Raw genomic sequence first — 17245 nt, forward strand, 5'->3', positions numbered from 1 at the left:
TCCTTCCTCAGGCTCTCGTGTGCCTCTCCCACGTGGGTGTCATCCCCATTCACTGACAGGGAAACTGAGGCTAAGAATGGGGAAGTGACTTGCCCAGGGCCATACTTGCTTCTATTTATTTAGCATTATTTAATTTATTGATGATTATTGAGCACCTACTATGTCCCAGGCACTGCACTAGGTGCTGGGAAGACAGATGTGAACAAAATAGCCCCAAATCTCTGCTGTGTGAACCTTGCACTCAAGTGAGAATAGCCACATTGCTAGGAGTTGGGCATGTCGGGGTTCAGCCCAGGTGAGTCTGCAGCCCACCTGGCCCACCCTTGGCTGCTATGTCCCTGCCTGGTGCTGTCAGTTTGGGGCGGGAAGTGGACTCTGTAAGCATGTGTGAGCCAGAACGCGTTTACCGTGCTTGAAGAACAGGTGGGGTGAACTCACGGGAAGGGCCTGAGCACCCGGCCAGGCTGACCTGGTTCTCATCCCAACCACTCACTGCCCTTCGGTCTTGGGCAAAATCTCCTCCTGAACAGGATGAGGATGCCAATGATGCCTGTGTCCCTGGGTGGTACCAGGGAGGTGGGAGGGGTAAGACCAAGACCAGGCCCACCTGGGGGAGCCACCTGGATGGATAAAGCGAGGGTGCTACAGGGAGGTCTGGCTGCTGGTGCTGCCCAAGTGCCAGGTGGGCAGGGCTGGAGGGAGAGGCTTCATCCCCTCATCCCCGCCTCCCGCCGCGCAGGACAAGCGCTTCACCTCGGGAAAGTACCAGGACGTCTACGTGGAGCTGAGCCACATCAAGACGCGGTCGGAACGGGAGATCGAGCAGCTGAAGGAGCACCTGCGCCTTGCCATGGCCGCCCTGCAGGAGAAGGAGGCCATGCGCAACAGCCTGGCTGAGTAGAGGTGGGTACCGAGGCATGCGCCCTGCAGGCTGGGCAGGGGCTGAGGCTCTCCCACACCCGAGACTCCCTGGGCCACCCCAGCCAGGGCACTTCCTTCTTCTGGCCTCCAATTCCCGTTCTGTGAAAGGCACGATGAAACCAGCAACACAAGGTTGTCGCTGAGATCCCATCAGACCCGGGCCACAGGCTGCCTCATCTGCTTGAGCCTGTCCCCCCAGAGCTGGGCATCGCAGTGCGGAGCCACAGCCAGCTCAGCGCACACCCTCCTCAGGGCTGGAGGCACATATAGCGCGCACACCCCTGACCCCAGAGTGAGCCTCCACCCACTTCACACACGGACGCTGCGCACCGAGGCCGGGCCTCTGTCCTGGTTAGTCTTAACTTATTCTGGACTTAGCAGGGCTCGAAGTGGTTTCGTTCGTTTGTTTTGAGACAGGGTCTTACTCTGTCACCCAGGCTGGAGTGCAGTAATGCAGTCACGGCTTGCTGCAGCCTCAACCTCCTGGGCTTAAGGGATCCTCCCACCTCACCCTCCTGAGTGGCTGGGACCTCAGGCCCCCACCACCATGCCCAGATAACTTTTGTACTTTTTGTATAGGCAGGGTTTCCCCCTGTCTCCCAGGCTGGTCTCAAACTCCTGGGCTCAAGCAGTCTACCTGCCTCAGCCTCCCAAAGCTCTGGGATTACAGGCGTGAGCTGCTGCACCGGCCCACAGTGTTTTATTTTTGCTTTTTCCACGCCACATCTATCTGGAACGTCCTCTTTCTGACAAGTCCCCATGGACTTCTTAAGACACACAGGAGAGGCCACTCGGTGGCCGAGCTACTTGGGAAGGAGCCGGGAAGAGCAGATCTGGCTGCACCTTCGGGGCTGCAAGGCGGCAGTGGAAGGACCCACTCACCACCCTTGCTTGGCCTGGGGTGGCCTCGAAGCCTCTCAGCCCAGGCCTCAGCCCTGCCACACCTTGTCTTTCAGGTCCTGACCAGCTGCAGACCCTCCAGCCTGGAGGAGCAGCCGCCCTACTTCCCTGCTGGATGGAAGTCCAAAGCCAAGCTTTCTTCCCACCCTCTGTGGGCCACACGTGCACTTGCACCCACCACACACACACACACACACACGTCCACATACACACACACACACTCTGCGTATCTGAGCGTGCCCCTCGCACTGGGTCTTACCTTGCACCTTCTTCAGGATTTTATATGTGAAAAGATTTTTATATAGATTTTTTTCCCTTTTTTCCAAAACACTTTATACTTTAAAAAAAGAAAAAAGCAATTCCTGGTGGCTGTATGCCTCCAACCCTGGTCCCCTGCTCTGTCTCCAGCCACCCTCTTCTTGGGCTTCTGGGCTGGTGTCCCTGACCCAGTGGTCTGGCGGAGGCCCAGGCAGCAGCGGCCATGTCAGGCTGTCTCTGCGGGGGAGAGGCGGGAGCCTGCCACCCTCTTCCTACCCTACCTCTTACTAACACTTCCTGCCCCACATGGCCCGTACCGTGGGGCTCGGGACAGAGGGAGCCAGCAGCCGGCCTCATGGCACCACAGCCTCCTCTGAGGCTATGCCGTGCAAAAGGTGTTTCTCTTCTGCTCCCTGAACCTCTTAACTTAATAAAACGTTCCAGCAGCTCTGGTGTCCTAGATGGCTGACAGAACCAGAACAGAGATTGGGGTTTCTTGAAGCAGCTTCCCCGCTCACACCCTACCCACATCCCACCCATCCTAAAGCAGTGGCCTCTGGGCTTCTGAGGGTGGGGACTCCCTGAGCAAGGACTGTGACACCCCCAGTGTGGCTTGCAGGCCAGTGGCAGCTGGGAGCTGGTGAGAAATAGCAAGTCCAGCCCCACCCCGACCCACTTAACCAGCGTCTGCATTTTCACAGGCTGCCCCAGTGATTCACTGACCCTCGAAGTCTGAGGAGCCCTGGAATAGGGCACAGGGCCCAGGCCTGAGAGAGAGGCCTGGAGCTAAGACTGGCCCTGACCATGACCTTGCGCAAGTCATACCCCTCTCTGAGCCTCAGTTTTCTTCTCCATCAAATGGGTGTTTTTCTTTCAGTCCCGGTCCTCTCCTGAGGCTTTGCCCTGAGGTCGTGCCCAACCCTGGGCAGGGGTGAGGTCAGGGGTTGTGGCAACCCCAGGCCCAGGCCCAGTGGGCTGGAGTCCTCACCATGGCCAGCTGTGCTGACTATGGTCACATGGGGCTGGGAAGAGGTCCCATTTCTGAGACCTACAGAAACTGGCCACGTCCAGTAGGGGTGGCTGTGAGAACCCAGAGGAGACCCCAACCCAGCCTGCATGTGGAAGAGTGCCTTTGGAAGCAGCTTTGAAAGATGGAAGGATCAGGAAGGGTCTTCCATGCGGAGGCAGGAGCAGGCGCAAATGTTCCTGGTGTGTTCAGGGAGTGACCCACAGGAGAGAGACCTCATGGAGTGGGCGGAAATTGCTTCCCATTCCCTTGCCAGGGATTGGTTCAGGAATGGACAAGGGATGCAGTTCCAGTACAATGTGGGGCAAGTCTTGGGAGCAGGGTGGAGGGGGGCATCTGGGAAGGGTGTTCTTGGTCTTAAAAAGGGGCACAAGAGGCCAGGCAAGGTGGCTTACACCTACAGTCTCAGCACTTTGGGAGGCCAAGGCAGGGGGATCACCTGAGGTCAGTTTGAGACCAGCTTGGCCAACATGGTGAAACCCCGTCTCTACTAAAAATACAAAAAATTAGCCAGACGTGGTACCAAGCTCCTATAATCTCAGCTACTTGGGAGGCTGAGGCGAAGAATCACTTGAACTCAGGCAGTAGAGGTTGCAGTGATCTGAGATCGCACCACTGCACTCCAGCCTGAGCAAAGAGTTTTGCTCTTTGCAACAAGAGCAAAATTCCGTCTCAAAAAAAGGTGGGGAGGAGGCACAAGGAGGGGACCCCTCTCTTCTGGCCTTGCCGCCATCTTGCCTCATCAATGGCTGAAAATGTCAGACCAGAAGAAAGAAAGACAAGACGCTGTGCCATCAAATCCCCCAGGCTCGGCGCTGCCCTGCCTCAGCACTGCTTGCTTAGGAGATAAGGAGCATTCCTAGCCACCAGGAGATGGGATGTCTGTTGCTGGCAGCCCTGGCGTCCATCCTCACCATCCCACCTTCCCCCCCAGGACAGCTCTCAATCCCATCCTCTGCCTCCGTTCTAGCCCCAGCCTAATTGGGGCTCCCCCATCTCACACCTGGCTGTGGCAACATCCCCTCACCAACCCCACTCCCATCTCCTCCTCAGGGCTGCCTAGGGGAACTCCAAAAACCAGACCAACCTCAGGAAGGTACTCCATATCTCATCAAAAACCGGGAGATTGGCCGGGCATGGGGGCTCAACGCCTGTAATCCCAACACTTTGGGAGGCTGAGGTGCGTGGATCACGAGGTCAGGAGTTCAGAACCAGACTGGCCAAGATGGTGAAACCCTGTCTCTACTAAAAATACAAAAATTAGCCGGGCGTGGTGGCAGGAGCCTGTAATCCCAGCTACTCGGGAGGCTGGGGCAGAAGAATCGCTTGAACCCGGGAGGCACAGGTGGTGGTGAGTCGAGATGGCACCACTGTACTCCAGCCTGGGCAACAAGAGTGAGACTGTCTCAAAAAACAAACAAACAAAAACATGAGATCACACTCCCCCACTATTAGAATAGCTCAAAGGAAAAGGTCTGCCAGTACCACGTGCTGGTCGGAGTATGGAGGATGGCAGCTCCCAGGCGCTGCTGGCACGAGTGTGCTTTGTACAACCATGGCGGGAAACTGACAGCTTCTCATACAGTTACATACACATCTACCCTATGGCCTAGCATTTCCACTCCTGCTTACACACCCAAGAGAAATGAGCGCTTACATGCATAAAAGGATGAGTATGGGAATACTCACATCAGCAAATAAAGGAACAGTATAGTTGCCGATCAGTTACAGAATGAATAAATTGTGGTATATTCATACATGAGAATACCATACAGCAATTTTTTTTTAAAAATAGAGACAATGTTTCACCATATTGGCCAGACGGGTCTCAAACTCCTGACCTCGTGATCTGCCCGCCTCAGACTCCTAAAGTGTTGGGATTACAGGCGTGCAGGCGTGAGCCACTGTGCCTGGCCTATACAGCAATTTTTAAAGAATTGCTACATACAAAACATTGGTGAATCTTTCAGATACAATGTTCAGCAGAAGTAACCACAGTAGAGTGTAAGCCTGTATGGTTTTGTTTAGGGGACATTCAAGAACAGACAAAACATTACCGTGATAGTGTCAGAACAGCAGGTATCTCTAAGCTGAGGGGCATTGACCAGCAGTGGGTAAAAGGGAACATTCTGGTCCCAGAAATGTTTGTATCATGGTCTGGGTTATAGTCATGTGGGTACATACACATGTGAAAATTTACCATGCCGGCTGGGCATGGTGGCTCACGCCTGTAATCCCAGCACTTTGGGAGACAGACGTCGTTCCACTTTGTTGCCCAGGCTAGAGTGCAATGGTGTGATCTCGGCTCACTGCAACCTCTGCCTCCTGGGTTCAAGCAAGTCTCCTGCCTCAGCCTCCTAAGTAGCTGAGATTACAGGCGCCCACCACCATGCCCAGCTAATTTTTGTATTTTTAGTAGAGACAGGGTTTCACCATGTTAGGCTGGTCTCAAACTCCTGACCTCAAGTGATCCACCCACCTCGGCCTCCCAAAGTGCTGGGATTACAGGAATGAGCCACCGCGCCCAGCCTGGACATCTCTCTCTCCACATGGCCACTCCATGGGGCTAGCTTGGGCTCGTCACAGCATGGTGGTCTTGGGACAGTCTGTAGTCTGACTTCCTACATGGTGGTTGACTTCCCCTAGAAAGGGAGTCCTGGCCAGGTGCAGTGGCTCACGATTGCACTTCAGGAAGCCAAGGCAGGAGGATCACTTGCAGCCAAGAGTTAGTTTGAGACTAGCCTGGGCAACACGGTAAAACCCCCTATATACAAAAAAAAAAAAAAAACAGCCAGGCATGGTGGTGCACGTGCCTGGAGTCCCAGTTACTCGGGAGGCTGAGGCAGGATGATTGCTTGAGCCCAAGAGTTGGAGGTTGCAGTGAACTGTGATCGCTGCCACTGTACTCTAGCCTGGGTGACAAAGTGAGACCCGTCTCTAAAAAAAATAAAAACAATAAAGGGAGCCTCAAGAGTCCCAAGTGGAATCTACAAGCTTCTTGTGAGTTAGGCTTAGAGGTGCTGCAGCATCACTTCCATCACTTTACTCAAAACGAGCATATGCTGTCTGTCTCCGTGGGATGAGTGTTTGTTGATTGACTGACTGACTAACTGGAAGTGAACGATCACTGAGTCAGACACCCTCCAGGCAGGGAACAGCCACAGCCTCAGCTCCATGCCTCAGTCTCTCTCCTCTTCACTCATTCAGTCACTGAAAGTCTGTCATCCACTAGCCCTGTGACCTCCACTGTGGTGTCTCCAGAGCCATATTCCAGCTGCTCCCACATGACTGTGTCCTCTCAGGAGCAAGGCAGCTGGTGCACTGACCAAGTGTATCTGAAAGGTAACAGGAACATTCATTCCAGCATGAGAAGAAGGAAGTGGGCCAGGCGCAGTGACTCACACCTGTAATGGCAAGGGCCTGGACGTCCCCATAAACCCACTGAGAAGCCCAGCAGCCAGCCTGAAGGGCTGGAGGCTAATGGCAGTTTCCGGCACATGAGAGGGCCAGGATTTAACTGTGAGTCACCCCTATCATCCCATAAAGTCCCCCAGTACTTTACGAGGGGACTCAACTTTGATGGAGCGTCCGCCATGAGCAAACATTATGACGGCCAACCTTCTAATGCTCACAGCAACTCTTTAAAGTACTGTTCTCCCCTTGTTACAGGAGGAAACAGGCTCAGAGAGGAGGCATGGCTTACCCAAGGACAACAGTTGAGTGGCTTACATCCCAGCAGATCTGACTCTAGAGCCCATCTCCCCTCCCTGCGCAGAGGCCTCCCTAACAGTCACGATGCCTGCCTTTTGCTGAGCACTTAGTGGGCAGGACCCTGGAATAAGCATTTCACTCAAGAGCTCCTTTAATCCCCAGAACAGCCTGATGAAGGAGGTGGCACAGTTGTCCCCCGATAGGGGGCCAGGACTCAGCAGCACGATGAGGTGACAGCCAGGTCAGTTGGCCTCACAGCCCAGGTGGCCACCTGAGCTGACCCACATCTCATTGGAGGTTGCCTGGGGACTGGGTACCTTGGGTCCCCTTGCCTGGGGGTAAGCATGGGGGAGGTCTGGGTGTACCTTGGTGAGGCTGATTTAAATGAGCCACACCCACACTCCTGCCTCAGTTTCCCTAGTAAAGCAGGGCAACGGCTTCTTCCCAAAGGGCCCAGAAAGGCTAGAGTCCCCTGCAAAGGGCAGGAGGGGTTTCAAGGGTTGCCTGTGTGGTTGGCTGGCTCTTGCCCTGTCACCACACCGAAGCTCCAGCCTCATCGCCTAAGTCTCAGGGGCTGCCAACCTTGCTTGCTTTCCAGAGCCCCTGAGCTTTTACACAGGCTGATCCCTACCTGGAACTCCCAGGCCAGCCCCTCCCTAACTCTGGCCATCCTGGCTTTAGTTGATCCCACCCTCTGTGAGCTCCCTTGTGGCTTCTGAATGCCAGGACTCAACCAGGTCAGCAGAGCCTGCGTCTTCAAGTTGGTCACCTGGCTCTACCATTTACTAGCCCAGGGACCTCAACTGTGGCATCTCAGAGCCACATCCCAGCTGCCCCCATGTGGCTGTGTCCTCTCTCAGGAGTGGGCAGCTGGTGCACTGGCCAAGTGTATCTGAAAGGTGACAGGAACATTAATTCCAGCATTAGAAGAAGGAAGTGGCTCCTGCCTGTAATCCACACTTTAGGAGGCCGAGGTGGGTGATCACCTGAGGTCAGGTGTTTGAGACCAGTCTGGCCAACGTGGTGAAACCCCATCTCAACTAAAAATAGCTGGGCGTGGTGGCACACGCCTGCAATCCCAGCTACTCAGGAGGCTGAGGCATGAAAATCGCTTGAACCCAGGAGGCTGAGGTTGCAGTGAGCCTAGATCATGCCATTCAACTCCAGCTGGGTGACCCGAGAAACTCCGTCTCAAAAAAAAGGGTGGGGGCTGAGTGTGGTGGCTCACGCCTGTAATCCCAGCACTTTGGGAGGCCAAGGTGGGTAGATTACAAGGTCAGGAGTTGAAGACCAGCCTGACCAACATGGTAAAACCTCATCTCTACTAAAAATACAAAAATTAGCCAGGCATGGTGGCAAGCACCTATAATCCCAGCTACTCAGGAGGCTGAGGCAGGAGAATCGCTTGAACCCGGGAGGTGGAGGTTGCAGTGAGCCGAGATGGCCCAACTGTACTCCAGCCTGGGTGAGAGTGAGATTCTGTCTCAAAAAAAAAAAAAAAATTAAAATGTATCCTGTGCAGATTTGCCTCTGTATTTATGCATGCTTAAACCTCTCCAGAAGGATGTGCACACATACGCTTGTGCACACACCCCCCCAGGGTGAGGGAACCCAGTGTGAAGGGGCCCTGGACACACAAGACCCTGGGAACAGTGGTTGCCTTCTCGGTGAGGGGGCAGGAAGGCCAGGGGCCAGGGGTGGTGGGACACATTTCTGTGTTTTTTTTTTCTTTCTTTTTTTTTGAGACAGAGTCTCTCACTGTCGCCCAGGCTGCAGTGCAGTGGCACGATCTTGGCTCACTGCAATCTCTGCCTTCTGGGTTCAAGCAATTCCCCTGCCTCAGCCTCCCAAGTAGCTGGGATTATAGGTGGGGGCCACCACGCCCAGCTAATTTTTTTGTATTTTTAGTAGAGACGAGGTTTCACCATGTTGGCCAGGATGGTCTCGATCTCCTGACCTCATGATCCACCCGCCTCAGCCTCCCAAAGTGCTGGGATTACAGGCGTGAGCCACTGCGCCTGGCCCATTTCAGTGTTAAATGCTTTCCTGTGTTCTGCACCATTTCCCACATGCGTGTGGTATCTATTCCAAAATAAAGTTTTAAAAAGTTATAAAATAGTCCTGAATGGAGGCTGGTTTGGGAGTGGCAGGGCTGGCACCAAGCTCAGGGGTCACTGTCCGGCTCTGCCACGTACCTGCTTCAATCAAAGATCCTCCCTGGAAATTCACTTCATCACCTGAGATGAGATTAAGAAATGGGATTAAGTGAGGCCCCAAGCGTGGCCAGACCCACTGAGTCTGAGTAGCAGCTGTTATGATTCCTGTTAATACCCTGGTCAAGCCTGTTCCGGGCACCAGAGTGATAGACTTGAAGGGCCACGCCCTGTTCCTGCCCTCACCCTGCAAGGGCAAGGGGAGAGACAACAACGCCAGGGACAGCTGATGCAACTGACCCGGCCAAAGGAGCCAGGGAAGGCTGCACAGCACAGGTAACGCCTGTACTGAGTCTTCAAAGATAAATAGGCGTAATTGGGAGACCAAAGGAGAGAGGGTGCTCCAGGCTGGGGAAGCAGAGCCTGCCAAGACTCTAAAAAACTCACGCTGGGCACACCCACACCCACACCATGTAAGCAGAGCTGTAGATGAACTCACTTATGAACACCTGTGCTCGCAGCTGCCTTATTCTGTGCACTCCTGCTCACGTGCACAGCCCACGCGCATGCCGTATATGCCCTCGGCGCGCACAGCAGACAGCCTGTTCAGTAAATATTTGCTGTATGATCCTTTTCTGGTTCATAAGCATCATGATTGGGCTTTCATGCTCGGGGGTGAGATGAGCCTCCCTTCAGTCTTGTTACAGGTTGGGTGTGTGGCTCATGCCTGTAATCTCAGTACGCTAGGAGTCCGAGGTGGGAGGATCGTTTGAGGCCAGGAGTTTCAGATGGCCCTGGGCAATATAGTGAGATCTCACCTGTAGAAAAGTTGTTTTTGTTTTTGTTTTTGAGATGAAGTCTCACTCTGTGGCCAGGTAGTGGCATGATCTCGGCTCACTGCAACCTCCTCCTCCTGGGTGCAAGTGATTCTCCTGCCTCAGCCTCCCGAGCAGCTAAGACTACAGGTGCGCACCACCATGCCCAGCTAATTTTTTAGAGACGGGGTTTCACCGCGTTGACCAGGATGGTCTCAATCTCTTGACCTCATGATCTGCCTGCCTTGGCCTCCCAAAGTGCTGGGATTACTGGCGTAAGCCACCGTGCCCAGCCGAAAAGTTTTATTTTTAGCCGGGCATGGTGGTACAGCTGTGGTCCCAGCTACTAGAAAGGCTGAGGAGGGGTTGGCACCATGGCTCAATCCCAGCACGTTGGGAAGCCAAGGTGGGTGGATCACCTGAGATCAGGAGTTTGAGACCAGCCTGGCCAACATGGTGAAACCCTATCTCTACTACAAATACAATAATTAGCCAGGCGTGGTGGCGGGCACCTGTAATCCCAGCTATTCAGGAGGCTGAGGCAGGAGAATTACTTGAACCCTGGAGGCGGAGGTTGCAGTGAGCGGAGATCACACCATTGCACTCCAGCCTGGGCGAGCGACAAGAGCAAAACTCCATCTTACCAAAAAAAAACAAAAACAAAAAAAACTTAGGACTGAAGGGCTGAAGCCTAGGCAATATAGTGAGATCCTGTCTCCACAAAAAAAAAAATAGAAAAAATTAGCTACGCATGGTGGCATGCCTGTGGTTCCAGCTACTAGGTAGGAGGCTGAGGTGGGAGGATTGCTTGAGCCTGGGAATTTGAGGCTGCAGTGAGCCATGACTGCACCACTGCACTCCAGCCTGGGCAACACAGAGACCTTGTCTCAAAACAAACAAACAAACAACCTTAAGCCTGCACCAGTGGCTCCAGCCTGTAATCCCAACACTTTGGGTAGCTTGAGCCAGGAGTTCAAGGTTACACTTGAAGGTTACATGCACCACTGCACTCTGGCCTTGGCAACAGAGCGAGACCCTGTCTCAAAAATAATATTAATAAATTTAAAATAGACCAGGCACTGTGGCTCATGCCTGTAATCCCAGCACTTTGGGAGGCCAAGGTGGGCGGATCACCTGAGGTCAGGAATTCAAAACCAGCCTGGCCAACAGGGTAAAACCCTGTCTCTACTAAAAATACAAAAAAAAATTTTGCTGGGCATGATGGCGGGCACCTATAATCCCAGCTACTTGGGTGGCTGAGGCAGGGGAATCGCTTGAAGCCAGGAGGTGGAGGTTGCAGTGAGCCGAGATCATGCCACTGCACCTTAGCCTGGGCAACAAGAGTGAAACTCAGTCAAAAAAATTAAAAATTATTTTTAAAAAACTAAACAGTAAACACTCAAGCAAAGTCACGTGGAACTGCCAGTGAAAGCTTTGGATCAGCAGAAGAAAATCCACTGCTCCCACAGTGGATATAAAGCTTAGCCAGAACAAAGACACTTAACATGGTCACAGGTCTCTGCTGCCTTGTGGGTAAACATGTCATTTCTGTCCAGGAGTCTGAAATACCAATGATGAAAACAGCTAACAGGTAAACTGCAGCACTTACTCTGTGTCAGGAACTCCATTCATTCATTCATTCATCTTTTTTTTTGAGATGGAATCTCTCTCTGTCGCCCAGGTGGAGTGCAGTAGTTCGGTCTTGGCTCACTGCAACCTCCACCTCCTGGGTTCAAGAGATTCTCAGCCTCCCGAGTACCTGGGATTACAGGCACCCGCCATCATGTCTGGCTCATTTTTGTATTTTTAGTAAGGCAGGGTTTCACCATGTTGGCCAGGCTGGTCTCGAACTCCTGACCTCAAGTGATCGCCCACTTTGGCCTCCCAAAGTGCTAGGATAACAATGTTCTTGATTTCTCATGGCAAATTGTCATCTGAGTAGGTTGATCTGACATCCACCCCTGTGGACAGGGATGGGAGTTCTGTCTGCGATCAACCTTGCCAGCACCATGATCACCTCTCAAGATCTTAATCTGAATGGGGAAAAAGATGACATTGCTAGCCAGGCTAGGTGGCTCATGCCTGTAATCCCAGCACTTTGGGAGGCCGAGGCAGGCGGATCACTTGAGTCCAGGAGTTCAAGACCAGCCTTGGCAACATGATGAAACCTCCGTCTCTACTAAAAATACAAAAAATTAGCCAGGCGTGGTGGCATGTGCCTGTAAGTCCTAACTACTTGGTGGGCTGAGGTGGGAGAATCACCTGAGCCTGGGAGGTAGAGGCTGCAGTGAGCCAAGCCACTGCACTCCAGCCTGGGCAACTGGAGTGAGAGAGACCCTGTCTCAAAAAAAAAAAAAAAAAAAGTAATACATGTGGCTGTGGCTTGCGCCTGTAATCCCAGCACTTTGGGAGGCAGAGGCCGGTGGATCACCTGAGGTCAGGAGTTCGAGACCAGCCTGGCCAACATGATGAAATCCTGTCTCTACTAAAAATACAAAAATTAGTCGGGCGTGGTGGTGTGCGCCTGTAATCACAGCTACTCGGGAGGCTGAGGCACGAGAATCGCTGGAACCCAACAGGCAAAGGTTGCAGTGAGCCAAGACTGCACCATTGCACTCTAGCCTGGGCGACAGAGAGAGACTCTGTCTCAAAAAAAAAAAAAAAAAAAAAAAAAAGAAGTGTATAAACTAAAACATAACAGTGCACCGTGACCCAAATCCATTTCTCAGAGAAAATCATCACTGATAACATGGAGTGTCCACACATGCACACACACTCACGGGCCACTTAACCGGCTTGGAGAACAGCCCCAGCCGCTGTGCTGTGGTTGCTTTTTTTGAACCAATGTCTGGTGCATCCTCATGCGTTTATTGTTAAGAAGCCCAGCATCTCCCTCTTGAGGTCTCTTCCAGAATAGTCTGGGAACCCCAGGGGCTCAATCTGTCCAAAGGAGGCCAGTCCTACTCTGCAAGACCTAGTGGTGCACTGCGTGGGCCCCAGCGTTACAGTCCTCTCAGTTCATTCCAGGAGCTCACCTCCCTGAAAAGAAAATGATGCCAAGCTGGGCACAGTGGCTCACGCCTGTAATCTCAGCACTTTGTGGGGGCTGGGACAGGTGGATAGCTTGAGGTCAGGAGTTCAAGACCAGGCTGGTCAATACGGTGAAACCTCCTCTCTACCAAAAATACAAAAATTAAGCCAGGCGCAGTGGCTCACGCCTGTAATCCCAGAACTTTGGGAGGCCAAGGCTGGAGGACCGCTTGAGGCCAGGAGTTCAAGACTAGCCTGGGCAATATAGTGAGGCCCCCATCTCTATAGAAATTTTAAAAATTATCTGAGCATAGTGATGCGCACCTGTGGTCCCAGGTACTCAGGAGGCTGAGGCAGGAGGATCATTTGAGCCCAGGAGTTCAAGGTTGCATGAGTCATGATCCATATTTCAGCCTTGGTGACAGAGTGAGACCCTCTGTCAAAAACAAATAAACTAAAAAAAGGCCAGGCACCGTGGCTCACGCTTGTAATCCCAGCACTTTCATAGGCCAAGGTGGGTGGATCACTTGAGGTCAGGAGTTCAAGACTAGCCTGGCCAATATGGCAAAACCCTGTCTCTACTTAAAATACAAAAATTAGCCAGGTATGGTGGTGGATGCCTATAATCCCAGCTACTTGGGAAATTGAGGCAGGAGGATCGCTTGAACGCAGGAAATGGAGGTTACAGTGAGCTGAGACCATGCCATTGCACTCCAGCCTGGGCAACAAGAGCGAAACTCTGTCTCAAAAATAAATAAATAAATAAATAAAAAACATAAAGAGCATGGAATTAGACTGCTTTAGGTAAGTTCCTTCCTCACCCATCAAACAAGGTGATAACAACAGCAAAAGGCCAAATGCGTTAATACCCATGGATGGATCACTTTCGGCACAGTGTGGGCAGATAGATAGTAACTGCTCAATAAATGGGAACTACTGTTGTATAGCTATATGTAGTTCTCTAATATCCTTATTTTATAAAAAATGAGCCCCCCATGTCAGTTAATATATCATAAACGTTTTCTGTGTCTGCACATGCAGCCTCCTCTTCTGTGTGAGAGCCACACGGCCTTCCAAAGGATACCGTCCATGCAGGAGGCTAAACTGTCTGTGGGGTCAAAACCCTCCGTCTGTGCCATGCTGATACCTTCTGTTGCTTTAAAACTTGGAAATGGCTGGGCACTGTGGCTCACACCTGTAATCCCAACACTTTGGGAGGCCAAGGTGGGAGGATCACTTGAGCCCAAGAGTTTGAGACCAACATGGATGACATGGTGAAACAGTGTCTCTACAAAAAATACTCAAATTAGCCAGGTGTGGTGGCCTGCGCCTGTAGTCCCAGCTATTTGGGAGGCTGAGGTAAGAAGATTGATTGAACCTTGGAGTTAAAGGATGCAGTAGCCATAATTGCACTCCAGTTGGGACTACAAGAGAAGACTGTCTTTACTTCCTTCTTTCTTTTTTTTTTTTTTTTTTGAGACAGAGTCTCTCCCTGTCCCCCAGGCTGGAGTGCAATGGCGCAATCTCAGTTCACTGCAACCTCTGTCTCCTGGGTTCAAGAGATTTTCCTGCCTCAGCCTCCCGAGTAGCTGGGATTACAGGCACACGAATACGAGCCGAGAACCCTGTCTTAAGAAACACAAACAAGGCCAGGCACAACTTTGGGAGGCTGCGGTGGGCAGATCATCTGAGGTCAGGGGTTCGACACCAACCTGGCCAACATGGTGAAACCTGTTCTCTACTAAAAATACAAAAATTAGCCAGACATGGTGGCACACGACTATAATCCCAGATACTAGGGAGGCTGAGGCAGGAGAATCACTTGAACCCAGGAAGCAGAGGTTGCAGTGAGCCAAGATTGCACCACTGCATTCCAGCCTGGCGACAGAGCAAGACTCCATCTCAAAAAAAAAAAAAAGAAAGAAAGAAACACAAAAAGGAAGTTGGAAATTAGTTCAGTTAGATCAGTTAAAGTTTAACTATTAAAATGTCAACTGAATTTTTATTTCTTTTTTTTTTTTTTTTTTGAGACGGAGTTTCGCTCTTGTTACCCAGGCTGGAGTGCAATGGCGTGATCTCGGCTCACCGCAACCTCCGCCTCCTGGGTTCAGGCGATTCTCCTGCCTCAGCCTCCTGAGTAGCTGGGACTACAGGCACACGCCACCGTGCCTGGCTAATTTTTTGTATTTTTAGTAGAGACGGGGTTTCACCATGTTGACCAGGATGGTCTCGATCTCTTGACCTCGTGATCCACTTGCCTCGGCCTCCCAAAGTGCTGGGATTATAGGCGTGAGCGACCGTGCCCGGCCTGAATTTTTATTTCTTTGTCTGGAAATGTGTGTTTGTCTCTCTGTTCATTTGACTTCCAACCCACGTGGGATGGTAATTGTTTTCCTAACTTGGGAGAAGCAGGTGAGAGGTCAGCTTCCACAGGGTGAGGCTGTCAAGGAGGAGGGGGAACCAGGACAGCCAGTGGCCAGGGCAGGACAGAAAGCCTGCTATCTTTATTTATTTTTTGTTTTGTTTTGAGGCAGAGTCTTTCTGTGTCTCACCCAGGCTGGAGTGCAGTGGCACAATCACAGATCACTGCACCTCCATCTCCCAGGTTCAAGGGATTCTCCTGTCTCAGCCTCCTGAGTACCTGGGATTACAGACATGTGCCATCACACCCGGCTAATTTTGTATTTTTTTAGTGGAGACGGGGTTTCACCATGTTGGCCAGGCTGGTCTCGAACTCCTGACCTCACATGATCCATCTGCCTTGGCCTCCCAAAGTGCTGGGATTACAGGCGTGAGCCACCGTGCCTGGCGTGTTTTGTTTATTGTTTTTTTTAGACAGAGTCTCACTCTGTTGACCAGGCTGGAGTACAGTGGTGCAATCTCAGCTCACTGCAACCTCTGCCTCCCAGGTTCAAGCAATTCTCCTGCCTCAGCTTCCAGAGTAGCTGGGATTACAGGCGCCTGCCACCACACCAGGCTTAATTTTGTATTTTTAGTAGAGACAGGGTTTCACCATATTGGCCAGGCTGGTCTCAAACTCCTGACCTCAAGTGATCTGCCTCCCAACGTGTTGGGATTATAGGTGTGACTCACAGTGCGGGGCTGTGGCCTGTCATCTTTGTTTCTGCCGCAGATGCCTGGGAGTCCTTCCATTTTCTCAGTCACCCCCCAGAGCCAACCCTTTAGCAAGGACTCATCCTTAATATTTCTCACATCTGCCTCGTCCTTCCACCGACACGGCCACCACTTTAACTCAGAAATTGGATCACAGAGATGGCCCCTAATGGTTTCACTGCCTTCTTCTGCCCTTCCCTAGTCCATTGTCCATGGGGCAGGGGCACGTTGGAAAGGAAGTGGCACTACCTGGTAATGCTGAAGCTATGTATACTTCTAGCTCCTTCCCGTTTGCACCAGGACCTCTAAAGTAGGAAAGTCACAGCGACATTGTCTGCAAAGCAAAAAAACTAGAAATGGCCAGGCACACACAGCAGCTCATGCCTATAATCCCAGCACTCTGTGAGGCCAAGGCAGGTGGATCACTTGAGGCCAGGAGTTTGAGACCAGCCTGGGCAACATAGTGAGACTCCATCTCTATAAAAACAGAAGAAACGGCTTGGCGCCATGGCTCACACCTGTAATCCCAGCACTTTGGGAGGCCGAGGCAGGAGGATCACGAGGTCAGGAGTTCAAGACCAGCCTGGTCAACATGGTGAAACCCTAAAAATACAAAAATTAGCTGAATGTGATGGCAGGAGTCTAGTCCCAGCTACTTGGGAGGCTAAGGCAGGCGAATCACTTGAACCCAGGAGGTGGAGGTTGTAGTCAGACGAGATCACGCCATTGCGCTCCAGCCTGGGCGACAGAGCAAGACTCTGCCTCAAACAAACAAACAACAATAACAACAAAAACAGAAGAGACTGGAAACAATTCAAACCTCCATCAACCATGGCGGATTCTTTTCCTGTTGCTGCTGTAACCAGTTACCCCAAACTCAGTGGCTGAAACACACACATTTATCATGTTACAGAACTGGAGGTCAGAAGTCCAAAATGAGTTTTACTGAATTAAAATCAACAAGTCAGCAGGCATGCATTTCTTCTGCAGGCTCTAAGGAAGGGTCTGGTTTTTGCCTTTTTTTCTGGCTTTCAGAAGCTGCCTGCTTTCCTGGGCTTATGGGTCCTTCCATCCTAACGTCAGCAGTTGTGGGCAGGTCTTTCTCAGGACGCCATCTCTGGTGCTGACTCTTCTGCCTCCCTCTCTCCCATTTAAGGATCCTTGGCTGGGTGGTGGCTCACACCTGCAATCCCAGCATTTTGGGAGGCCAAGGAAGGTAGATCACCTGAGGTCAGGAGACCAGCCTGACCAACATGGAGAAACCCCATCTCTACTAAAAATACAAAATTAGCTGGGCGTGGTGGCACATGCCTGTA

At 51.9% G+C, this 17245-nt stretch overlaps 1 protein-coding gene and 1 non-coding gene across 5 annotated transcripts in view; both read left to right on the forward strand.

Annotated features, from left to right (window-relative positions):
• Positions 1-2527, forward strand: part of TRIOBP (TRIO and F-actin binding protein) — a 79316-nt gene extending 76789 nt beyond the window's left edge. For all 4 annotated transcript variants that reach the window (XM_064368021.1, XM_064368020.1, XM_064368022.1 and 1 more), the window contains 2 exons: positions 740-903; positions 1878-2527. In XM_064368021.1, coding sequence (XP_064224091.1) covers positions 740-901 — 162 coding nt within the window. In that variant the 3' untranslated portion in view covers positions 902-903; positions 1878-2527. The remainder of the gene's footprint in view (positions 1-739; positions 904-1877) is intronic.
• Positions 2528-9597: 7070 nt separating this feature from the next.
• LOC135271336 (small nucleolar RNA U13) lies at positions 9598-9705 on the forward strand. The gene has a single exon (XR_010339441.1). It is a non-coding gene; the product is annotated as a small nucleolar RNA U13 (small nucleolar RNA).
• Positions 9706-17245: the final 7540 nt, after the last annotated feature.

This window comes from Aotus nancymaae, unplaced genomic scaffold, assembly GCF_030222135.1.
Source record: "Aotus nancymaae isolate 86718 unplaced genomic scaffold, 86718_ANA_hifiasm-v0.15.2.pri h1tg000076l, whole genome shotgun sequence".
NCBI lineage: Eukaryota > Metazoa > Chordata > Mammalia > Primates > Aotidae > Aotus > Aotus nancymaae.